Source organism: Sceloporus occidentalis, unplaced genomic scaffold, assembly GCF_023333645.1.
Source record: "Sceloporus occidentalis isolate IW3139 unplaced genomic scaffold, rSceOcc1.0.p SCAF_221, whole genome shotgun sequence".
NCBI lineage: Eukaryota > Metazoa > Chordata > Lepidosauria > Squamata > Phrynosomatidae > Sceloporus > Sceloporus occidentalis.
Genome location: NW_028317201.1, coordinates 255,070 through 281,515, shown reverse-complemented (window position 1 = coordinate 281,515; position 26,446 = coordinate 255,070). Strand labels below are relative to the sequence as shown.

The 26,446-nt window shown below is 42.1% G+C and overlaps 1 protein-coding gene across 1 annotated transcript; it reads left to right on the top strand.

Moving 5' to 3' along the window:
* Positions 1-904: 904 nt before the first annotated feature.
* Positions 905-24,683, top strand: LOC149277013 (puratrophin-1-like). The gene is made up of 21 exons (XM_089503144.1): positions 905-1,628; positions 4,830-5,027; positions 5,147-5,270; positions 6,355-6,448; positions 7,124-7,210; positions 8,267-8,383; positions 8,494-8,592; positions 8,727-8,875; positions 10,357-10,495; positions 10,812-10,934; positions 11,289-11,480; positions 12,148-13,142; positions 13,264-13,513; positions 14,306-14,395; positions 14,589-14,810; positions 16,965-17,135; positions 17,342-17,519; positions 17,864-17,980; positions 18,204-18,378; positions 23,774-24,111; positions 24,661-24,683. Exons 1-21 carry the CDS (start codon positions 905-907, stop codon positions 24,681-24,683), a joined length of 4,605 nt encoding a protein of 1,534 aa, XP_089359270.1.
* The last annotated feature ends 1,763 nt before the right edge of the window (positions 24,684-26,446 follow it).

Below are 26,446 nucleotides of genomic sequence, written 5' to 3'. Positions count from 1 at the left end.
ACATTTATACGAAGGTAACCCGCTAACAACACAGCATTTGGTTTAGGACATTTTTAACTGTAGTTTATGAAATAAAATAGACTTTTTACTAGTTTATTTTGTTCTTGTTTAAAGGTGGTAGTGGTATGCTGGGTTGCTTTTCCCAGAATTCACCGGGTTTACACAGCCCACAAGAAGCTTTTGGCAATAACGTGTCAATGTTAGCTCTATGTTACATTGCAAACCGAGCCGGCCAAAAACACCTGGGTGTTACTTGAGACCGGAGGGGGCTAGTATCCAAAACACACACCTGTGCAAATGTGTCTCCCCAGCTCAGGATGAGACGTTTGCTGATACTTTGTAAGAACAAAAAGATTTACTTATACTTATACACGGTATAAGGAAAAGCCATGTGTTAGGAACATGCACGCATGTAACCAATGTTATGGTAATTAGCGTTATGTGTATGTAACATGTGTTGCTTCCGATCCATATGCTCAGATTACCTACTCTGGTTCGTAGATTCTTAATTCCGCTCTTTCTGTCCTTGCAGAAGCCGGAGACTCCTTGGATTACAACGTAATGCATTGTTTCATAGCGGCACATGTATGACAGAGACATATGTGAGTTTACCGCAGTCGAGACCTGTGCACAAACGGATCGCTTGTCCTGTCTTCTTGGGACTCGGTCGTGGATGCTGGCAGAAGCCATGCGCAGACACCCTGCTCATTACCACTGTGGCTTCTAAATGTGAAACAATGCTTCCTACACAAGCTCAACATGGAAATCACCAAACGGGATAGATCCACCCAGAGTTCTACGTCTGTTTATTCTTAAGGCTTTCTAGTGTCCCATAAGGAGCTCGTACAGGGTATGGTGTGACTTCAATTTTCATACAAAACTGGAAACCAGAATCCGCAGTCTGATGATACCAAGTCCAGAGGACACGGCACACCTGGAGCTGGAAGGGGACTATGTGGATCTCGTAGACATTACTGCTGCGGCAGACCATCCACCGTCTGCTTCCTCCTGCCAACCTGAAATGGGGGATCCTCTTAGGGCCCCTAAAGTCAGCAAAGATCCTGTTTCCAATGTTGCTAATAATAAGTGGGTTTGCAGGAAAGGTCTGACTAGCGAGGAGGGGGCGTGCACCCCTTGTTTAAGTAGGAGACTCAACAACAAAGTGGACAACCCGGAGACAAAGTGTCGTTTTCGACGTTCATACATGGCTGCTCTTAAAAACCCAGTCAGCTTTTGCTCTGTACCCATGGATGACATACTGGAGGATCCTGCGGGCAGATCTGATTCATCGACCACGTTCGCTGCCCTGGAGAGCCCTCTTTGCTCCCGACGCAAGGCTCCATCCCAGATTGCCTCCTCCTGGCTCTTCCCAGGAAAAGCAGAGTCAAGAGTTGGAGACCAGTCTGGTCAATATTCCTCTAGAACTCCCAAATCTAACCCTTCGCCAGGTTCCGACGCGTCCCCTTCTCTCGGGCACAGATTTTCCTTCCTAAGGGGCCAGCGCAGTTCTGCATCATCAGGCGATGGTCTCACCATGGACGTGGGTAACTCTCAACATGGTGGCACGTGGAGGAGAGTGTCAGCTGTGTGCTCACCGAGACTCAGCAGGACTAAGTTCTTGGGGAAAGGTATAAGTGATACATAAATGATGCATTTGTGCTTAACTATGAAGCTGAATTAAAGGGGACGGCCGCTTATCCCTAGAAGTAATATTGATAGCTTAGTGTTTGGATCAGTCGGAACTCATGGAATAAACACGCTACTGAGTGTATCTACTGGGTAACCGGGTAGCAATGTACAGATTGTTGTATATGGGGTATTATTACTTATTTTATTATACGGAATGGTAAACTACGTTACAGATATTAACATGATGATCAATATGATGATTGCCTATCAGGCATAAGAAGTGTAGTGTTTTCATATATCCTTTTAAAATAAGATTATATTTACGTTGTTTAAGCTAACTTAACTTCTAGAACCTTAGCCCATGTCTAGTAATATAACGTCTGCTTAAAAGTAGGTGTAAATCCTTTGTGGTGATAATGGATGCTGTTCTGTTTTTTATACCGATATTATGAATTCTTCCTATCTGTATCTTGTTTTATTTAGGGATCATTTAGGGGTCATTTTTAAAGAATGATTCTGGTGCAAACTTTTAAAAGTGGCTCAATCACCATACTAGCCAGCAGGAGCATGCTGTTGGTTGCTATGGCGATAAGATCACTATTTAAACTTTGCACCAGAAATGCACTACTAACCTTGCACTAACCCCTGTAACCAGGCTAATACTCTTCCTGCTGCAGCTTCATCCTTTGGATTGAGTGTCAGGATAAAGTTATCCTCAATGGTATGTTACTAGATACAGATGCTGATCAATTAGCCAATATCAGAGTCAAAATGAGTGAGGGCCCCTGGGCCACAAGTTCCATTAGGCGAGAGAGGCAGTGCCCCTGGCACTGCAAGTTAAGGGGGCAACTTAGCCTGTGGCTCTTTCCCCTTCCAGGAGTGGATGTGACGTCTACAGGACGGGACCTCCGACTGTCCGAGGTGCCAAGAGCGTTAGTTAGGGCTGTGTTGGGTCAAATGTAGTTGGCTTCTACCTAAATTTAGGTTTAACCCCATCACCAAAAATCTGGTTACTGTTCCTATTTAGAATGATAACATCAATATCATTGAAACCAAATATCAAAGCAGGAAAGAATCTTTCCTTCCATCTAATCTATCCGATCCTCTGCCTTCTATAAAACCTCAAGCGGGACTTGTTCGTTGGTCCTATGTTCAGGATAGCCTTAAATCTATCGCTCGCTCTATGAAGCTTTACCATATTACTCTCTAATGAAAAGTGATATATTCTTATATCCCCACCACCTCTCGTACTTTGAAATATGCTTCTAAAGTATGTTTGTTTATCCGGTAGCTTTAACAGCATCGGTTTCCTACTAAATGCCATGAGCTCGTTAAATAATGCAGATAACGCAGTCGTTAAATACTTTAGGATGAGAAACTTTGCCGAGGAACCATGCAACAGTCTACCTCTCCTTCCTTAGACTCCGGCTAATTTATGTAAATCCTCCAGAAGTTGCTGTTTTCAGTATTGTGCTCGGGACAAAGAAATCCATTGGTCCGGAATTGAATCGGAGACCTAAGGATTACTATGTCACTGTTCTCTGCATAGTATCCTAAAGCATTATATAATATAATACACAGTAGTGTAAAGATACAGTGAAGAAACAACTCTTTTTTTTTTCTTTCTATAATGCCACGTTATCAGGGTCCAGTTGGTGACATTTGGTACCATTTGGTAAGGAAAGCCTTTTGTCCTAATTCCTTCCTTCCTAAATTCTCGTTATGTACCACCCACTCGGTGACGTATTCTGTATTCCCTACTATGTCGAGGGCAGTAGGTCCCGAGGGTGGCAGTCCCTTTTCTGATCTATCCAGCCGGCCCATTTACACTATGGAGGAGTGGTGGGATATCCCGGCACTCAGTAGTGACGACAGCAGCCATAGAGAGGTCAGCTGGGGATGCTTCCCTGGGTCATATAAGAAATACGTCACTGATCCCACCTGTCCATGTTTAGTAGGGACAGTACCCTCTCAGTAGCCATGTCAGTCCCTTTTCCTCCCCCGATGCCCCTCTTTTGTAGGAGCTCAGAATGTTTGCTGGGTATGAGGGGATCACAGGATTCTACAGCCCAAAATGGCACAAACTAAACTAAGTTTTTTCAGTAAACCACTTTCTTCTACTCAGTGATAGAAATAGCTATTCTGGCTACTCAGAAGGAAATTAGTATCTTTTTGGTAAACAGAAATTCAGAATTAAGGTTTAGCACCCCCTGTGAAGTACACAACCTAAAGGCAGCGTTAGAACCAAACAAAAAATTCATACTTTATTCCCGCGGTCGTATTTGCGAATACGCCGTGACTTCACTGATTTTGGTGAAACCTTCCCTGAAAGCACCAACACCTGCGGAAGTAATGCGAAAACCTAGAATATCCATTTACTGAGACCATGATGCATGTAATGATTTCCTCAAGGTTCACGTGGATGACTGGCATGAGCGTCATTTCATGCTACACTTAGCGTGTCTAATTGGTACATTAGTACAAGTCCGCTAATGATGTAGCGCCGTGTTCTAACTCTGGATGGAGTGGTTTGGATTGCGTGCAACACTATCATCTACTCTATTCTTTAGAGTATATATATTTATTTTTCCTAAAAATCCAATTCCCAGCTCATAAAATGCTTATTATATTGGAATTAAACTATAAAGTTTATTCAGTAATACATAACCGATGAATGGAAACCCACATAATAGCATCTTTTTTTTTTTGGAAGATAAATCTAGAAGTCAGAGCTTTATTTACACTACTGTGCTAAGTATGGCAATTATTCTATGTCTCTGCCCATAGTCTATTTCTTCTTCTTTACTGGTAACTTACTTCATATCTCGTAACTTGTTCTAAACCTTGTGTAAGAGTCTGGAGCAAGGATGTCTTTAGAGATGATTGGTATGTTCCAGTCCTTGGGGAATTTAACATGGTCCAAGTTGCCCATGTGTTCCTGAAGAGCCATGGCTATAGATGACTGTAAGTTGATTATTTTAGGTCCTTAAGGGCAAGGTCTGCACCTTAGCAGTGTTCACTTGGGGTTCACGCAGTGACATCTGGCATCATGTTTGCAAAGACTGGAATTAAAATGATTTTATGTCATTGTAGGATTGCGATAAAACCTCCTTGTCCACTTTGAGTGACACCCCTTATACCTTCTTGTGGGTCACTCCAACAGCAGACAGATAACCAAATGCCTTTGTCTCCCTTCTCAGGATCAGTGCCAAATGCCACTTGTAGCCTTGACATCACTTCTTCTGTCCAGAAAGTTCCATCCAAGACTGGCTTGTGGGTATCCATTGTAGGTTCTCCAGCTAGAGGATCCATACCGTGGGAAACCATCTCCGACCCTCCAGTTCAGTGCCAAGATCTCAGTGCCAAGTTATTGTACTCCGGAATTGCTTGTCTCCCAGGTGTGTGTGTCACTGCTTGCGTCTTGTCTGGGGATTATTTTACAAACAATAGCAGTCAGCTACCTGTTTCTATACCTAGATATCTTTACTCTGTAATCATTGTTTTTTGTGGCCCACAGGAAGCAGAGACAAGCAGGGCAGGGCTCTAATCCAGGTGACTACAGACAGTAGTGTATGGGAGGCAGCATGGTGCTCAGTGAGAGAGGTGGCACGGTTGTTACTCTACCTTTGTTCTGTAGCCAGGTAAGAACTCCATCCTACTTATCAGAAACCAGATCTCTGGTGACATACTGTAGGCATCAAAAGAGCCAAGATTTGGGAACATACCCAGTTGTAAATCCATTCATTTTGCCAACGCTCCACATTTAACACGTGCCTGTCCACAAATCATATAAAAAAAGAAGAAAAAAAAACTAGAACTTGGAGGCACATTAGTATTTGTGTCTTCTGCCATAACCAGATACCAAAGTCCGTTATCTCAATTTGTAATAATCTGGCGTTACAGACTTTTTTTCATCCAGAAGAATTTAGCGAAACAATTCCGCATGAAGTTTATAAATAACGCACTTTATTGGAAAGCCTGGAATTTGACATTTCTCATTTTCTGAGCAGCTTGAAAATGGTAAACATTTGAAATATTTCTGACAAATTTTGGGTGATTATCGAAATTTCAGTGTAGCGTTGACTATTGTAAAAGTAGATAATGATACCATTAAAACAGAGACTTTAATCTTTAAGGATTTGTCTAGCCATGGTTTGTATCTGGTTTATTTTGAAGGCTTGCTCTATAATTAATGTACGTTTTGGAAATTCATTGTTAAAACAATTTAAGAACCTTCATCAAGACTGCCCAATGCTCCTTTAGCTGCTGCTAAACTGAAATGCCATCCCACCCATGACTTCTGCAATATTAGTAACACAGCTCGTTGACCTTCGCAGCAAATGGGTGACCTTTGTCTTATTTTTATTGCACTCTTCAGAGGCTCGGTTGTAGTTCAGTGACCTCGGCTGTAAAATCAAAGTGCTGCTGTTGGATACATTGTCTTCATTCCAAAAGCCACTGTTGTCTTTGGATGACCCACTTGTGGTACTCCAGTCTGGAACTGTTCAAAGCTAGATAGATACCACTTCACAGGCTACACACTTGGTTTCAGAAATCGGTACTAGCCACTCTTCATTCCAAGTGTCCAAAACCATCAACCATATGCTTGGTAATTTATCAATTAGTTGAGACTTAAACTTTTTAAACAGCTTTGTCACAAGCCCAGTGGTGGAACATCCATTGATTAGTTAGATTTTAATCCTTATTCCTGTTCTCTTTTCCTAGAAAGGAGGTGAAGGACCTTGGAGTGTTGGTTTTGGTGGATGCCAGGAAGCAGCCTTCGTCTCCATGCCTGAACGCTGCACTACAGTCTGTGCAGGTGAGGCCACGATGTGATTTAAATCTAGAGTAAAGTCTTTTGGCCTAACATAATACCGATCTAGACATGCTTTCATCAAGAGAAGCGTGATTCAGACGTTCAGTAGAGTGGTCTGAGCCATCGGGACATTCGGAGCCCACGCCTGTCCGTGGCTTATCCTCACATTGGCTAATATGCTTGTTTTTCACTCGATGAGTAGCCGTTCTAAAGTGGTTAATGATATATGGAAGCTTTGGGTGACCTAGCCCAAATAATATCATCCAAAAAATTAATCCCGTCATTAGGAAGTGAAAATCCATTAACGTTTATTAAGTGGTAATAGCTAGACATCAGTTGGCCAGTGTCCTGCCCTCCAGCTGCTGTTGAATTACATCTTCCTTTTTACTTACTTGCTGTAGCTACCCAGCACTGAAGCTTTTCTTGAGATATGCTACAATTCCTCTATTTAAAAACCAATGATGAGTTTTATTTACCACTCTAGTGGCATTAAAAGTGAATTTTCTATGCTCTCATAACAATGTTTAAAGTTGTCTGTCTTCATGTTTGTGTTGACAATTCCAGTTTGGACACAAAAGATTCTATAATCTAAAAAAATTCCTGGGCTCGGGTAGACTTCTCCGGATGAAGAGTCTAACTCACAGTTTACATTTATTAGTCCATATTCTCTGCCTGTAGGCGTCATATCCTGGATCCATCCAAAGCATTTTGATCCTGGTGGAAAAAGATGGAGCTGCCCAACTGGACAGGATACCAGGGCTACAGGTGAGCACTTTCTGTAGAAGCTCTTGGACCATTAGCACCTTCATTTTCTTTGGAATGAGAAGGCAATGAAACACATATAGCTGTATTGGAGAAGATGGGGTCTTTAGTAGAGGTGTATAACTTTTATTGGGCCGACATCAGGCCCAGACTGGCCACCTGGAAGATCCGGTGCTGTAGCCAGTGGCTGGATATGTTCATACACAGGATAAAATGTGCAATCGCATAAGCTTTTGGGACCTCAGAGGTCTCCTTTGTGATATTGGTTTTGCCAGGAAGAAAAATGGTACTGAATCTGAACTGTAGAGCTTTGGTATGATAATATAAATCTGTGAGCCCAGTGATATAAATCTAGGTTATAAATCCAGGCTTCTTCTGTATAACAAAACCTTTCACTGCCAGCAGCGGGATTATTAATTATCCGCTGTTACAAATGAGCTCTGTGTACTGAATCTGTCCTAGAATAGCTGACTATCCAGACTTAGAAACTCATTCTTTTTTTGTTCTTCTCACACCCACTGCTTCCTAAATAGTATTTTATAACATTCTAGCATCAAGTCATGTCTAAAACAACTAAGGACATAAATCATAAAACAATGAGACGGTGCAAAGTGAATTCACAGAGGATTCTGGGTGTTGGCCTGACCCTGTCTAATTAGAGACGCATTGCACTATGGACTAATCATACTATTATAAAATTGATTAACCAATGTATTATTGGAAGTCTTGTTACAAACAAAAGATAGCTGCATAAAATTGTTCCGGTCTATTGACTCTCTTGTTGGGTCCCGGATTCTGTGCCATTTTATGTATTTGATTCCCAGGGTTGCCCTCCATGTTAAGGACTCCTTCCCCAGATGCCCAATGTTAATGAAGGGCAGCTCTCCTCTTCCATAATGTTACAACTCCCTACACTGAAAACAATGTATCAGTATTGAAGATAGGGATGGGGGGTACATCTATACCCGCTGACCCCCACCTGGTAGCAGCACCTTCGACGAGTAATTTACTCCCCATAATGTTAATTTGTTCTCCCCCCACCCACCCACATACATACAGTTGGAGGTCTTGACTTCATTGAAAGCACTGGGCCGGTACGTGGAGATTGGACAACTGACTTGGGACCTAGGAGGCACCTTCCCATACTGCCACAGCGAGTGGGTCCAATTTTACCAGGTGATAACAAAAGACTAGATTCATTTTTACCAATGGGTTTGAGATTTTATTCCAGGCCCCCTCTTAGCCCTTCTTTAGGTTTACATAAAAGCTATTCTTTCCTATTTTAGAAACTGGACACATTCTTGGCGGACCTGAGGAAGGCATCTGAGTTGCTCCAGCACTCTATTCAGGAGCTTGGTGATGGCAACGCTCCCCAAGACTCTAAGGTATGGGATTTGCATTGAGTGTATGGCATTGGTGATGGGCATAAAACGGCTGATGTTTTTAGGGTAGACTATATTTTATGTCGGAAGGGTAGTCATTCTCGGATCACATTTATGCCAATATCAATGCCCTACAGGAAGCAGAGGACAAGATGGACCAGTACAGGGAGCTGATGAAGCTGGTGCTAAGTGATTCTCGGTTAGTCTCTCTGCAGAGGGAAGGAGGGACCACTCTGGCCAAACTCCGCAAGGAGGCCACTCGCTTCTACTGTTCACAGGATGTCAGGTCGGTTCACCGGTCATTGAGTTTGCATGGAGTTATCCTGTCCTCTATACTGGAAATTACCCTTTGCTACCATAGCTCGAAAGTAAGAGAACAAATGATTAGGACGTTGGGAACTTTAATCAGTGCAACCATCTACACTGCTGGCTCTAATCAGTCTCTATTAGAGCACCCTGCATAGTATAGTTATACTTCTAATCACTTTATATTTGCAACCCAGCCTGTTTCGATTTAATTTTCCTTAAAACTCATTGTAGCCGTCTATTCGCTGTCTCTTAACCGATGATCACATCATGTATATTATTTATTATACTGTATGCTTGGAAAGATCATCAATGTGCAAAGAACAAGAATGATTAAGGAGTGGTTACTGCCAATGTAAGCGGAAAGGTGTTTGGAGTAGGAAGACGGTTGTTTATTTTTGTTATATTTTGTAGTCGGCCATTCCAGTACCATTAACAGCAGCTGAAAAAAATCTGAATGACATAATGATCATGTATCTGCTGTATTCTTGTAGATGTAACAGTATATGTCATATAGAATATCACACTTGCTATTCGAGAAGACGGAGCATATGGAAAGTTTGAGTCTGGCTGAACGCTAGACCTTCCAGTTGGTGACAGTAGGAGTCACTGTAATACAGCTCTTCCCCGGGTCAGCCAAGTGCTGCATGATAACAAGCTGCGCGGGCTCACATTGGGAAGTCATTGCTGTTAAATACTGTTCATTACATGTTCCAAGAGCACTCAGCTCTTGTCAACAAGCAACCTTCAGCACACAGGCTTCTCCTGCTGCTAGCTCTCACAGCAGAGGGTCGATGCTCTTAACAAAACTGTGTTAAGCAATAGATTGGTAGATTATTATTTATTTATTTGTTTGTTTATAAAGCACCATCATATTCCTCAGTTGGCTAGAAGGAGCAAAAGTGGTGGAATCACCACAACACCCAATAGAATGTTGATGGTTATGACCTCCTGTTATAATCATTTTTCGTTCTATGTAATCTCCACCATCTGTCAGACGTATTTGGTTGCCCAGGGCCCGGATATACATCAATGCTTTGAAGGTTCATAAAGGTTTGATGAGTTAGAGAGCCTAGACTACAGAGACTTTTCAGAAGGCAGAAGTGACACCATGAAGAAGAAGACCCCATAAAACAATATGAGAACCGGAGGGGATTCCATCCCCCATCTCCCCTTGGGTGTTCGAGAACTGTTATGGGTCTGTAAAGACCAAGTTTGTAAAGAGGGTCGGGATAACAGAAGAAGTTACCACCTGATGTGTAAATGCACATGGATGACATCAAGCACAAGCTCTTACTTGTATCACACCTGGTTGCAAATCACAATCAGCAGAAGTATATTACTTGGTCTAACCATACTCAGTGTTTTTATCATGTTATCACGTTGTTTTCTACATTGATAAATGTACAGCTTGATGCAGTATATGTCGCCTCAACCATGCTTATGGTACTTATCTTCTAGGAGTGCGGTGGAGTCGGCCGTGCACATGTACAATAGCCTGGAGGAGAAAGTTCATGCTTTAGTGTCCAAGTCTAACCGCAGGTTGGAGCTCTTGGAGTCGTTCCTGAAGGTCCGAGCTTTGGAGGGTCAGTTTAATCAGGTGAGGACCAAAGAAGATACATTGTGTTTTAGAAGCACAAAACTGAGATTAGTAATCAATAAATACATTGCAATGTGTAGAAATAAAAAAAGCTCAAATAAAACTTATTTTTTCCACTATTGCTTCAGTCCTTGACATTAGTCTCAAGAATTGTCCTGTGCATGAAATGTACAAAGTATTCTAACAATATATATATATATATATATATATATATATATATTTATACTGTTTATAACAAAATAGGTTCTCCTGAAAAGTTAAAAAATGTTTCCGGTGATTCAATATTTTACAAATTGTTTTCCCTTTGCCGTTACAGCTCATCTCCTGGATGGACGGAGAAGGTGAGAGCAAGCTGCATCAGATGGATGACATGGAATGGACTCTGGAAACCATTGAGAGAACTCACAAGAAGTTCAAGGATTTCTACCTCCAGGCAACAGTGAGTAATGATTATTTTTACAATCCACATATTCTCCCTCTTCCTTGAGCTCTGTAGCAATGCGTATTGTAACCACTGGCGTGTCCCCTATTATTTTTCACTAAGCCTTTCTGTATACACGAGTGGTCCTTCTACCTCACCTCCTCCGTGTCTCCACCATACATCATTAGATTTTTACTTTTGTTTCTGCTCATTCAACTTCCTTTACTTATCATTATGGGCATTTCCATTGTCTCCCACTTTCTCACCTTTCTCAGTGTTATCATGGCCATTTTCTGTTTTTCGATAGAGCTACCCCCCATTTTATCAGGGACCATTCTTCTTGCCCCTTTTGACTCTAGTCTTTGACTCTAGGTGCATTATAACCATGGCCTGGTACTCTTGGATGATGCCAACAAATTCAACGGTTCCCTCTTCCCAGAGATAGAGTCATTCAAAGCAGTGCGAAGCGGCTTCCAGACCAAACTCACGGCTTTCTACATGAGTGTGGAGAGGCAGAAGGAAGAGCTGGAGAAACTGGTGAATCTCTACAGGTTTTGCAATAAGGTACAGCATTCAAACCTGAATACGATGTTGTAGGATGCAGACACCGAGCCCCTTGGAGAAGAAAGTACTTTTTGGAAATGAACTAGAAGTGTATTTGGAAATGCATTGGATTAAAGCGACAATGCATTGAAGGGGACAGCTAGGACATAGTATGAGAAGAATAGGAGGTGTTTGTTATGAGAAACATGGAGGGCAATGGTCAAGGGGAAAATGGTAGGGGCTCAATGTGTAGACAGGCTATGTGTAGAGTGATAAATGTGTAGGGTGCAGATGAATTTATAAATGAATATAATTTTAATTAAAATAGATAATTTTGGGGCATCACAGCCTTCTGTTACCTTGATTGAAAAACAGGCTTGGAAATGATAGTGCTAAGGAACTGTAAGGTCAACCACTACTAATTATACAAACAATGCAATAGACAAACATATTATATGAAGTATACAACAAATTTAATGATAATAAATAATGTATTAGTTGTGAACTCTATAATGTATAGCATGAAACCTGCAGATGGGGTTATCTACATTTATAGATGCAGAAATGTATTATAAGTACATAGAAAACAAAAGGATGATGTTTTAGAATTGGGTTAAAACAGGTACATGAGAAGCAGGTAGTCTGACACCAACATTCTCACTAACTTGACAGGCTTCTTTTTCACCAGCTCACACAGCTCACACTGAGTTGTAGCCGTTACCTGGGGCAGATAAAGAAGGCTGAGACAAGGTTGTGTCAGCCCGAGACCCGGCAGTGTCTGGAGAATTTCCTCCAGAGGCTAACGCAAGAGTTGTCTGCAGACAAATTTCAAGAGATGAAGGAGGAATCCTACACGTTGAGCAGTTGCAGGGGTTTGGCTGTATGGAATGAAACCTGGCTGAAGTGCCAGGAGACAAAGCAACTTTTAGAAGAGACACTTGAGAAATGCAGAGAAGAGCACACTGCGTGTACAGCCGGCTGGCACAAGGATCCTGTTGTTGGCTTGAAAGCCAGTAACCAAAATGAAGATGGTAATGTCAGTTTTGCCAATGAAGGGTTCCCTGGAGATAAGAAGGGTGATGATAATGAATACAGACCAAGGGGAAGCATGAGATCAGCAGAGACAACAGTCATAAACTGCTGCAGCTTTGGACTTCATGCTGGTTCCATGGGCCTTTTCCTGAAGGCATCTCGGAGCTCTAGGAACGGAAGAGCAATGCGGGACCCTGCCAACTCTAAGGGGTGTTCTACCAGCAGAGAATCAAACAACAACAATGTGACAGATCTGGAACACACAGAACACATGGCTCAGAACTCTAATAATGAAGCTCTGGAGATCCTCCATACTCCTAGCCCCAAACTGCCCATGGCCACCCCTAAACAAACACATCCAGCAGCAAACACAGACCAAGTCCAATGGCCGGTGCTTGGAAGGTCTCATAGTGATGATTCATCCACCCTTCCCCGTGGGGAAACAGCCAAAGGAGGGTCACAACCTGGAAAGCACTGTACGCTCTCCAGACATGCCAGCTTCTCGACCAGCTCCCAGTATTCCTCAGAAAGTTCCTCTCTCATGTCTCCCTTGTTACCCATGGAGCCACTGACTCCACGTACTCCCTGGATGAAAGGGGCCACAGCGGATTCCGCACGAGACAATGAATGGCCCACGAATGTCAACTTTGCGTAAGTCCTGTTCCAACTTTCACTCCTAAATACATTTTCCCCTAGACTGTTATTTTGTCAATCATTATGTTCTTCTGAATTGTCTTTCACAACTCGACTTTTTGTCTATTTTCTCTCCTAGTAAGCTGCATAGGATAATGGAGGAGCTTCTTACCACAGAGAGAGATTATGTGTGTTCCCTGGGTTATGTCCTTTCCCACTACGTATGTGAAATGGACCGTCCAGATCTCCTGCCTTCCTTGCGGGGTCAACACGCTGCCATCTTCGGGAACTTGGAGAAGCTCTATGAGTTCCACAGTCATGTATTTATGCAGGAACTAACAAGTTGCAGGAGAGACCCAAGCCACGTGGGCCGATGCTTCCTCAAGCACGTGGGTATTAAGTATGGCATCCGAAAACGGGACATGTTCCGGTATGATGCAAACATAACATATTGTGTCTTTGTTTCGGGTCACAAAACATCATGGTCTCCTTAACTCATCCCCTTAATGTTAGTGCGCCAACATCAGCAAAACTGTGAGGTTTAGTTACACTTTATAAAAACACTAGACAGGGCACGGGAGGATAGGGAAACTTCATCTGTGATAAAACATCACGGATACAAAATAACTTTGAAGTCGACTCTCGCGTCCTGCTGTGAGTTTCCTTCGAGTTGGGTGTGAGAAGGCTGTGTATCGCCATCACTTGCTGAATTAGTTTAATATTCTTTACTAGGATGAGATTTTACGCTTTTTGAAGGCAAACAGTAGACCATCTTTGTGGTTTCTTCTAGTAACGTTCTTTGGTTCTTCATGGCATTAGTATAACCACATTTTATAAGGGTTTTTCCAAAGTTAATTAAAGTGGAGAAATGTGGGCAAATCCAGCTCTGTTCTTTTTATATATAAAGATTCCAAATATTAGGAGTTTATTTTTAATGCATTGTGCTGCGCTGATTATATTTCATTATTTTTTTCCTTTTGGCCCAACATACAAAGAGATGTAAAATTTAATAAGCTTTTCGGAATCTTAGATGTTTCTTTTTTAAATGGAAACATCTGAGTTGACTTCAAGAAGATGAGACCTTTGTGGTCGCTGAAAACTTATGTAATTTTACAAGTTTTTGGACCAATACAAGGTATTAACTATTTACTCATTTAATGGCATTTTTTGTCTTGTTGTAGAAGGAACAGTTTGCATTGTATGCATTTTACAGCAAGAACAAGCCTCAGTCGGACAGACTTCTGCTGGATCACGGGGCAACGTTTTTCAAGGTACAAGAGCAGACGTGTAGAGGAAGGATAGCGTTACTTATTGAAATCAGAGGTTCTCTATCAGTATAATTCAAACAGTAGTTTTCTAAACTTGTTAAAAATGTATTTATGGGGTTATCGCACTACAATGTCCCACATCTTAAAGCTACGCCAGTGAATGATCGGACAAACATGACTTGTTTCTGGTTTGCAGAGGAAGCAGCAGGACCTGGGAGATAAAATGGACCTGTCCTCCTACCTATTGAAGCCCATACAGAGGATCAGCAAGTACAGCCTGCTCCTGCAGGACATGGAGTGGGAATGCCAAGGGCAGAGCGCACGGGCAGAAGAGCTGAAAGCCGCACGTGAGATTGTGCGCTTCCAGCTCCGACACGGAAATGACCTCCTAGCCATGGATGCCATACAGGACTGTGATGTAAGAGAGCCTCACGTGCTTATTTTTACCACTTATGAACCACCCAACGCATTTCACAGCAGTGTCGGTAGGACAGAAGGGTGACGCATTTCACATGGCCTAATAATAAAAAAAGTATGGGTCTAATGAGAGTCTAGAAAGATAACGTATATATCTGGGATGCCTTTAAACAGTTGAGCTCCATAAAAAAAGCTCTGAGACAGCTTTTTATGAATAAGGGAGACCTGGCGCAATACGTGGACATTTATTGGTGCTGTGTATGTGGCACAAAGGGGGTTAAAAGTGATTTCTGGCACACAAACTTCCCTGGGATAGATGCGAACTGATAGATGACAGGCAGGTTTTAAATTCCTGGTGAAATGTAGCGAAAAAGATGTAATATCTGGAGCGTCAAAGCATTTATGGCTATTAGAGGTAAAGTGTATTACTGGCAAGCGCGAGGGGACATTAGGGAGAGCGAGATGAATCGGAGAGCAGAGAAACTGCTCAGAACACAACGGAGCGAGACAAGCAGAGGCATGAGATTAATTACAGACACCGAGGAGAGGACGGGGGGCACGGCGGAGATATCACAGGGGGACAGAGACAGAGTGCAGGATTAGCGAGTAACTGCTGGGAAAGAGCATCATTTACCAAAGGCACAAATCCCATGCTGGAGGAGAGAACTATAAAGGTCAGTGGAGGTTCCGGGGGAAAGATGTCCGTACAAGAAGATCGGAAATTATCCTGCCTGTCTACCGGCAAAAAACACACGTTACAGAAATAAGACACGGGTAACCGACGTGTCACTGATTTCACGCCACCTGTCAGTGGTTTCTAACATGATGGCCGCTCTATCTACGCCTCAGTGGGTTTCCCGTGAATTAAGCATCTCTCAGGTCTTTGTTTCTATGCCAAAGCTTCTGTGGCTGATTCCGCATCTCATAAGCCATGTGTCCTACTTCGTCTGCCACACAGCGATCTGCTTTAACTTATTGGCCACCCAAAAACATGAAAAATCAGCAAATGGGAAATAAGAGCAGATAAGAGCCACTTGGCCCACAGACACATCAGGCAAATGCTCAGTGGGCCAGTGCCGGACAGTGCCTTCCACCTTTTATCAGCCGCTGGCCCTCAAGTGCCAAGTCCTCAGCCGTTTCTTGGTCCCATTATATAAGCCTTCTTGGTACCAAACGGTTAAAAGAATGGTTGGAGTGCAGCAAGGGGTTAAAAAATGATTGTCACAACCCCTAAAAAAAATAAAAAAATCAGTGCTGCTGATTAGCAAATAGTACAGGGCATTTTTTGAGGGTTATTTGTGGTTTTTTAACAATGCCCTAAAGCTGCCTGTGATTAGCAGGCAGATAATGAAATGCAACTCGTTACCGTTGATTGATTTAAAGCACCAATATAGAGTTATCGCGCTTCTTGGACGTCCATGTGAATGGCGCACATTGCACCAAGGTCTCTGGTGAGCTGGCTTTCTATAACCACGGCCGGTCATCCATAATAAATGCTCGACCCATTGTGGGCCATTGCTCAGCGTTGCATTGATTTAGTTTCCATGCTTTGTCTCTTGATGTCCCAAGGTCTAAACCTTGCTGAGGAGCACCCATGAGCTTCTAGTAGAGCCGGCAGGAAAGCGAGACCCTCTGTAATTTGTCGACCTGGTGTCACGATGGTGAATTGAAAGGGTCTATAACATAAATGGATGGAGGTCAGCTCATGCAAAATGATTCCGAGGATCAATTTTTTAATAAAGTGTGTAATATACACAACAATATAAAGCTATTTCCACCAAGAGAATAGCGTAATAAAGGGAGGTTCAGAAATATAGTTTGGGGTCTAAAACAAAATAACATTTCTCAAAAGAATTCTATACATTATTTGAAAAGTCGCCAACAATCTAAAATCAATTTAAGAGCTAACAGAAAAAATTAAATAATTTTTGTTCTTAAATATTTTATTTTTCTCTATGGAATTAGGGTGATCACCATTTTTTAACAACAGATTCTTGGTAATTTATTCCTTTTTTTTAGAGAATAAATGAATAGTGGTTAAAACCAGCCTAGCGGGATGTGTTAATACAGCCAACAAAGACAAAGGGAACTGATGTTTGGGATCAGAAATAATGACGGTATTGATATGCTTTGTTCTTTATTCTGTCATTTTTAGGTAAACCTGAAAGAGCAAGGACGGCTTCTGCATCAAGGAGAGTTTGTGATTTCGTACAAAAAGAGAAAATGTTTGCGGAGAGTCTTTCTCTTTGAAGACCTTGTTCTTTTCAGCAAAACCAAAAGGATTCCCTCGGGAAGTGAGATTTATGTTTACAAACAGTCATTCAAGGTATTTAATTTCATTTTTTTAAATAAAATTAATTACATTTTTTTTTTTTTTCACCTTCACACATTTTAGTTTCCAAATATACCCGATAAATAAAATAACTCTGTCATCTCAGTTGTTGAAGGAACTTCTTGTTCTAGGTGGACCCTCGACGTTTTATCATTATTATCACTTGAAAGATTTATCCAGTGTTTTCCTCTTTTGTCCAGACCTCAGAGATTGGCCTCACTCACACTTTGGGAGGTAGTGGGCTTTGCTTTGAGATCTGGTTTCGGAGGAGGAAGCTGGAAGATACATACACCTTGCAGGCTCCTTCAGCAGAGGTCAAGGAGGCCTGGACCAAGGATTTAGAGAAGATCCTGTGGGATCAGGCCATCAAGAACCGTGGTAAGCTAACATCAAATGCAACAATGACTTTGGGCACATATTGAATACTCAGAAGACTCAGAATACATGATCCAATGCATCAAGGAAAACCAGAACTAAGCCTAAGAACTTTGAGTAACGTAGGCTTGGGCTCCCTGCCCACTCAATTGCGCAACAAGGTCTGATCCATGTTGAGGTGCAAATGTTAACTTCTAGTTCCAATCAAAGTTTAAGGTACAATTTCAATATTTCTAGTACCTGGAGCAACATGAGACATTTCTATACACGTTTCTTCTTGTTTGATTTCTACTTTCTATAGTGTTCTACAGAGTGTATCACTAACAATATGTACACTTTCTCCCCAGAGCTGCGTAAACAGGAGAGGGCATTCTCTGGCCTCGGGTGCAAACCTTTCACTGACATCCAGCCGAGTGATGCAGCCATCAGCAGTAGAGCTGTCCATGGTCTGGCAGGGGAAGGAGGTAACATCCCAGACATGATGGATTGTGGAAGAAGTTTTGTTTGTTTGTGAGGAGGTCTACAGAGCAGTTACATTGATATTGGAGCTCTATTTGTCAGTGAGACACAGTATCTGAGCAGATGCTTGGCACTTGGAATTTCTGGTGGGATGCGTTCTATGAGTAAAGTGTCTGTGTAGATAGGAATATATATTAGTACTGAGCAATCTTCATACTCTCTTTCTAGATGAGAACATCCACACTTCATCCGCAGCTGGTTTATCTTTTCAAATGTCAACCCCACCACTACGGTCCCTGTCCGTAGGGTCGCGGAGCAGCGCAAGCAGTGCCATGTCCCTTGGAGGCTGCTCCTCTACTTCGTCTGGACGAGGCTCGCTCAGCCCCCATCATAATTACCCTGGGTCAGATCCACACTGGAGGTGCTGCAGGACAGAACCGCCCCAGGAGAAGGAAAACCGTGCTTTCTTGTGTAAGTCGGAGGGCAAAACCACATATCTAATGTTGTGTACATAAGGCGCTCAACGCATGTTCATATACATGATCTGATTTGTATATTTAATACAGAGGTTTTCTTAAACAAGCCTAAAATCTATGCAGTGGCAACAGATGTGTTATGCAGTTAAATGTGGGTAATAACATATCACTATCTCTCGTTTATCATATTTTATATCCTTCTCCCATTCTACTACAATCAATCATTGCGTCTTTTATTGCCTTTATCTATCTCTTTCCCTATGTTCATCTTTCAGCTGGAAGCTCTGGTTCTTCTGAAGGGAGTGTCAATGGATTCAACTCATCTGACCCATGCCACCTGCCCTTAGGACATCTAAACATATGTTACCCACTAGACCGATGGCCCACGATGCAAATCGGAGAGAAGCCCCCAGGAAACAGCATGACATGAGAGCTACTGCGATAACGGCGTCAGCAGACAGTGTTCCCGAAATCTGTGTCGTATCTCATCTATGTCAATGTGCCTGCTAGGGTGTGATACATTTTAAATATGTAAAAAGGAATGCAAAATAAATATTACATTTTACTTCATCTCCCATAAATGTGTTTTTTTCTATACAAGCAACGTATGTCTATATAAGCGAACTCAAAGCTGAGTCTATGGACTTTTCTGATCTTAAGCAGATACCCTGATGAGTCCTTTGCAGCTACTATGGTGGGTCCTACATTCCAGTCTGAGCCTTAAGCTTTCCCTTTTAAGTCTGTTAAACATGTGAGTCCTGCTCCAGTCCCATTCTGAGCCTATGTCCATGGCCATTGCATTATTGAGTCCTATGCGTACTCTCTGTTTAGCCCTAGAATAATTACAGAGACCCATCTCCCCATCCAACCTACATAGATTGCCTCCTGGTTCCTACTCATCTTCCTTGCTCATTCATTAACACACTCCCTCTACATCTCTACACAAATTCTCTACTAAACCAGGAACCTTTATTTGCCTAATATCAGATTTCACCCAGTCTTACGTTCATTCCCAGCTGGCCGAGACAAATTCCTTCATAAACCACACATACATTCCCTTGCATGCCCGACACACCTTTCATGCTTTGTCTGTGAACCTTGACACATTTTGATCTCCATCCAACATTTACTTGGATGTTGTGGTTTATCGGCATCTGAAAGCTCTTTGGTTTATACCCACACCTACTGTCATAAGGACATGGATCTGGACGCTCTGCATCCCCCAATCCCTGGGATAGACTTTTCTAGCATGGACCTCTGTCTTGCTACCTTTGAAAGGGCCGCATGATGTCAGGTCTTGTTGTCATAACCCAACACATGAACCGGAGCAAACGAGATCTGGTTACCACAGTTGTGCAAATGTGCGTATTCTCGCCTCTCTTTATAACCATTTTAGGTTGTTACATTGTTTCAAAAATGTTTATTGTCTACGACGACATGATTATTCAATCTTTACAATGTTTACACTTTTGGAGATCTGTCTGTAAACACACTACGAAGAAGATGTCTGCTTGTCATGTCACCTGTAAAAATCTTTATTCTGCTGCCAAAGGACCCTGGGCTGTCTCATACTTATTTCCTAAAAATAGAAAGAACGTAGTCTATTTCTTTCTACTTTATCTTTTAGCGTCTCACTTCTAAGTTATTTATATGGAATGTGGCATTATTTTAGATATTAGTGGGAGAACATTTCACTCTACTTTATGTGAGGCTTTGAGCATTTTGGACATTCATCTAAAGGGGCCTCCTTAGTGGTGTCCAGAGAAGAAGCTTTTACTGGAAACATGTGTTATCATAACATGTACAATATATATTAAATTGATGAGGGGTCCTCAGCCAACAGGTTTGGATCTATGAAGGTGTTTTCACTCGTTGACATCACTCAAAATATATTAAAAAAAAATATCTGGATATTTTTCTTTTGGAAAACCTTTAAAATAACAAAAGGTTGTTTTCATAAGGTTTGAATTTCTAGAGAAGAGTTACACGTTGGGACTGAACATTTCCATTGCATCAAAATCTTAGCTAAACATCCATCAAACTAATTTCACTTTGTGTTGAAAAACCCACAACCAGGGGATGTGGTTCACGTGACATGCACACACATGTACACACATGCTCTCATGGTTCTCAGCCAGCCAACCATGGACATCATCTTTTAGAGATCATTGATGAACGTCACTGGAATCCACACATCCACACCTTATGGATGTAACCAGCTTCTCAACAATAATATGAATAACATATCTGTTCTTCCACTATCGAAAAAGCTGCCGTGAAACATAATGATTCCTTCCTAGTTGTAAGTTCCACGAAATAAAATGGTTTATTTGGTATGGATGTCAGTGAATGTATAACATCTGGTTTATAGCTTCACTATGTGTTATGAAGGGCCAAGACCGTCTTCTGTAAGAACATACCTCTAATATGCCACGTGTCCAAATCGGCACCATTGTTGGAAGGCATAGAACCCAGGAACATAGACTTACCTTAGATCCTCTAGTCGCATTTAGAACGCCGTGATATAATGTCATACCCCAGCGCACAGCTTCCATGCTATCCGAGGGCGGCCATTTTGAATTTGTAATTCAAGCCGATGATCAAGGGTGTTTCAACCTTACCTACCTCTGCACCAGAGCTTATCCTGGGGTTGACCATGCACTGCAAGAACATATTATGAGCTCACATGTACACAGCGTATCATTTACTTAAAGAAAGAGAAATATTGGGGCAAAAGATCACAACCTTAAACAAGAGGGTCAGAGGCTTAGATGTAAGATTGTAATTTACTGTATGGGTGGTGGATAAGTGGGACAGTGGTAGAGGGTAATACAGTAAGGGAATGTAAACATGCATGGGGATAGGCATATGGCTCCTGAAGGCGAGACCAACGACTGATTAAGGTTTATTACAGCAGGACTATACAGGCCAAATGGTTCTGTTCTCGCACTCAACGCCCCATGACGGAGAGAAAGATGCCATCAGGTCTATAGCAACATACCATATCAGTGCCCCAATTCCAGAGAGGACTCCAAATCATTCCGAATTCCAGCTGTTTCTACTTTTGTATAAACTCTAGGTGTTTCCTGTTATACCTGGCATTGCGATAAATCCCTGAAATAACACAGGCTTGTGTTTATATACTGTGTGCACCTCTAGGAACGGGTTTCATGTTGGAACAGGACATGTACATTGCAGCCAAGTCTTAACATCCATCAAGCCGAACTCGGCCCGTGCCAAAAACACACAATCAGGTGATGGAGTTACATAGGGGTTAGGTAAAGGTTTAGGTTAACGTGTGCATGCACGTGATGGAGGCGTGAACACAGAACCAAATACCTGTGTACACCATCGGTTCTTTATCTGCTTCCAATATATATATATATATATATATATATATATATCCATAAAATCCATAGAATTCCAGACCATATATTAAATAATATGTTCATATAGAATAGATAGAGTGGTGGCGCGGCACCAACAAAACAAAATGGAGCACAGAGTGAAAGTTGGGTCAAGAATTAGGTAATTTCCTATGGACATTGCGGAAGGGAGAGAAGGGAGTAATGTATGGCGTGAGGGCCGAACTATACCACATGATGTGGACGAAAATGAATCGGATGTCACATCTCTTTTCACTGATGACATCATTTTGCGGGACAAAATAATGGAAAACATCCTCATCTTCCGTTTGGTGGAATAGGAAAAACTCTTGTTTCGCTTCGATGCCTCTATCCGCTTGATGCTGCTCTTGTGTCAGTTTCCCTGCTTTTTTCCCCAAATGCCTCCTGGCGGTATACGAGACCCATGAGACTCCTATCAATACGTAGGATGTGACTAAATGCGTCAAGCGTCTCGTAAGAGCCCCGGCTGTCGCATAATTTCATGGAAGTTTTAATTGTTTTCTGAGCTCTTCTGCGTAATTGGGGGGCTGTTTCCCTCCTTCTGCGCAGTCCCATTATATTTCATATCATAGATCTAACCTCCTCTTTTTATTTACTGCTTACGGTATTTAGTAAATATTTGCAGTCTCTTTATAGAATCTGTTAAAATTTGGGCATCCTAGTATGATGAGCTCTATGACAAATTATACTTAAACTTTTTCCTTTAAAAATAGTCAAAATTGTTGAAGTAATTTTATTTTTAGCTCTATTCACTAAAGTAACAATTTTCCTTTATTACTGTTACCTTACCCTCTCCCCATCTTATTTTACCCTTCTCACCCATAGTCCCTGTCTCATCATGCGCGTAAAAGACCATTCCCTGGTAATTTGCTGAAGTCACCACTTTCTACTCGTATTCATTTACTGGTCGTTTTGGGTGGAGGGCACATCGAACACACGTGGAGCGAGTGCTACCAGCTGCATTCTGCGGATAAAGCATATTTTAAAGGCTTGGATACTGTACTGTCCAGCCTGCCTCTTACTGACCTTGAGCGACCTTGTGATCATTCTCTGCTACAAACCCAGCATGGGCTTCTGCAAGAGATAGGGGCAGTTAGACGGTGTCCTTGGACACTATGGAGAATGCAAGCAAGAAGGGCTGTTAAGGGTTACTAAAGGAATTGCAGATGATGTAGTGGGAGTTTTGGGTCAGAACCTGGAATATCTGTGTTTTTTTTCCCATGCTTTGTCTCTGCTTTTTGTTTTCAGAATGAGAGGGAGGTCCAGGAAATGTTTCCATTGCGTCTGTCCTCGTACAATTCAGGAAGTAAGGATGCCGAGGCATGACCATGTACCACATACAACAACACGGTAAAACACGCATGACAAGAAACACTCTGAAACAGTTATAGTAAACATAGGTGAGACCTCACAAGCTCAACTCGTCATATATCCAAACATTTCCAATCAGGACAGGATTGGGGTCAGTATTTGCTATGCTAGTTATGCCACACTTTGCCACGGATCAAAATCCCCCAAAACAATGACACCGGTTGCCAAGCAGTTAAAAGATGTGGCGGTTCAAAATACCTTTCCCTAGAAAATGCTCTCACGCAACTGAAAGAAATTGACTTTTTCCAACCAAAATGACTACGTTACTATGTTATCGGGACGGCTGTTTATTTGCGTATTCTGCCCGTTGCTCAATTCAGTCTCGGAGAGATCTGCTTATTCTGCTTTCTGAGAGTTAGCTAAGAGACGTTGAACAGGAACTTACTACCGGTAGTTCTCCTTTACTTATTCAACTATTCACACAAGACACTCTCTGACGCACAAGGACTCAATTTCGACATGTTCTGTGACTTTCGGAGCAGCGACTTGCATCAAGATTTCACTAAATCCTTAAGAACAAGGAGTAAAAATGTTTAAATTGAAGGTTTGATGTTCGTCACTATGCAGCAGCCATTCGGTTGACAGGCATCTTTCTGTTACAAGTCATGTCATATCGTTACACAATAACCAAGCCTGGACTGGCCATCGGTCTCACCGGCAGTGGCTGGATGTGCCAAGCTACACGCTACATGAACATAAACATATTGTGCTGTCATACGCCCTTACATCATCAGACAGCCACTGGCCTTAAAGTGCTAGAGCTGTCCCGTTATCGCCATTCGGACCCTGACGATGGCGATAAGGAAGAGAAGAGACAACCTCCAAAGGCTCCCTATCCTCCCCTGATGTCCCTCTTGTCTAGGACCTTAGAATGTTTGCTAGGTATGACTGTATCACAGGGTTCTAGAGCCCTGAAACTATATACAATGCTCTTCTTCTAAATCTATCATATAAACAACACCTTCTGAAATAAAAACATCCATCTTTCGGCTATGTGGAGTGTTGGGCAGTATTATCCTCAGTCTGACCTTTCATTCAGTAGACGGTCGGTTTGAGGAAGCTCCTGGATTAAGATAGTTTCCCTGAGTTGGGTGTCTTGTGAAACCACTTGGAAATGAATCAGAGGCCACACAGAAATCTAAGAGGGTCACAGAGTTGATTCTTTAGTAAATAAATCACATCATAGATTTTTATGTCATCCTTATTGTTGGAAGAACCAGTAGAAAAACCCTGATTCAGAGAATGTTATCACCCAGTCTGAGACTAACTGTTGTCCACACAAGGAGGTTTCTCAGAAAGCAATTCTGGGTCAAAGTTCTAAATGTGATGCATTCACCAGGGGAACAAGTAGAACGTTCTTGTTGGTAGCCCCATATTTAGCACTTTACCCCAGAACTGATATTTATAAACATGGTTCTTTTTTTATTTCAGCATTTAGCGAGTTTAAGGATTGATTTTTAAGGTCGGCCGGCTTGGACGGAGTCCAGAAACGTACGCACTGTGGTTTGGCCGGTGTCGGTGTGAACAGTAGGAAACTGTGAAATGAGGGCGGATGGGCAGACTGGAACAAGGAGGAACATCAACTTCCCAACACAAACATGATGGTTTATTCTCATCACGGCAGGTTAGAGACAGGTCAAGCGTAATATGTGCTGATGACAAATGCTAGGACACATTTATATACTGATAAAGCCAGAGAAAAATAAAGCTCAGTTCAACAGATATCCACGAGACCCACAGACATATTCTGCACCCATTGGCCTCCTTGATGGTCTAAGCTTGAGCCAGACGTTTCAACCCAGAAGAACTGGAAGTAGAACAGATCCTGAACAGCCTACATGGTCGCCCTCCACACCTACATGGAGACCTGGTTTGGCTCGGCTGGCAAACTGGGCTTGGTCAGTCCTGGCTTCGTCTCCATTCATGCCATGCTTTAGCTGGCTTGTCTACTTCTACACAACCACATATCATTTATTTGGTCAACAATACATTTTCCAGGGCAGCTCCAATCTTTAACGGAGGAATTATGTCTAACCAAAGTATTGCAGTGGTACAAAGTACTGGGTTCTATGAGTTAAATGAAATGATATCTCGTGTAATTAAGTATATTTGTCCTGTAGCAGTTACATCACATATGTTTCTGCTTTACACGTGATCTCTTGACCTCGTCTACATTCTTTTTGAACTGGATCAAAGTGCTTATTAAACCATATGACCATCTGAATGCCGCTGCTCAGTCTGCTTTACTTGCATAGCTGTTGCCCCTTGACCATTCTAGAGATCAATGATCCTTGGGGACATCCCTCCTACCATTTTCTTCACATGATGCACATATTTAACTGCTCATACCACCAAATAGTTATCAATACCTTATACTTCCACGCCTAGAGACAGGGCCGGACTGGGACTGAAAAGCAGCCCTGGAAACATTTGGAGAGCAGCCCCATATAGTTTATCTCCCGGTCGAGCTCTTATACCCACACGCACCCCTTATACATACCCGAGTCACACTATTTGCCGTACAAATAACTATAAAACATTCTTTTTATCACATTATTTGTATTAAAATGCCAGAAAGCAAAAGTGTTAAAAGGCCCTAATAAATGAAATACATTACACAGAATGGAATCAAAACATTTGCTACTGCAAACATTTTTAGATGAAAAAGTTCCATTTTATTTTTTAATAAAAGCTATGATTGAGAAATTTTTGTTTTTTGTTTTTATTTCCTTTTATTTGCCAATCTGCCCCCCCCAGTTATGCACATCTGCCCCAGGCTTGCCACTCTGCCCCCTGATATGCCTTTTAACCCCCTATATGCCCCTCTGTCTCCAGAAATGCCTTATACCCCCTATATGCCACTCTGCCATATAGGTGGTTAAAAGGCATTTCTGGAGGCAGAGTGACATGAAGGGGGTTAAAAGGCATATAATGGGGCACTCTGCCTCCAGAAAAGTCTTATCCCCCCCCCTTTATGCCACTCTGCCTCTCTGATATGCCTTATACCCTCCTATATGCCACTCTGCCCCATGATATGCCTTTTAACTCCCTATATGCCACTCTGCCTCCAGAAATGCCTTATACCCCTATATGCCACTCTGGTATTTAGGGGGTTAAAAGGCATATCATGGGACAGAGTGGCATATAGGAGCAGAAGCCTCTGTCACTTCTGCTGGGAGGCTATTCCAGTTATCTACCACCCTCTCAGTAAAGTCAA

Coding starts and splice junctions, on each gene's coding strand:
- LOC149277013 (XM_089503144.1), top strand. CDS start 905: ATGATACCAAGTCCAGAGGACACGGCACACCTGGAGCTGGAAGGGGAC. Junction 8,593..8,726: donor ACGCTCCCCAAGACTCTAAG/GTATGGGATTTG, acceptor AATGCCCTACAG/GAAGCAGAGGACAAGATGGA. Junction 17,136..17,341: donor TTTACAAACAGTCATTCAAG/GTATTTAATTTC, acceptor TCTTTTGTCCAG/ACCTCAGAGATTGGCCTCAC.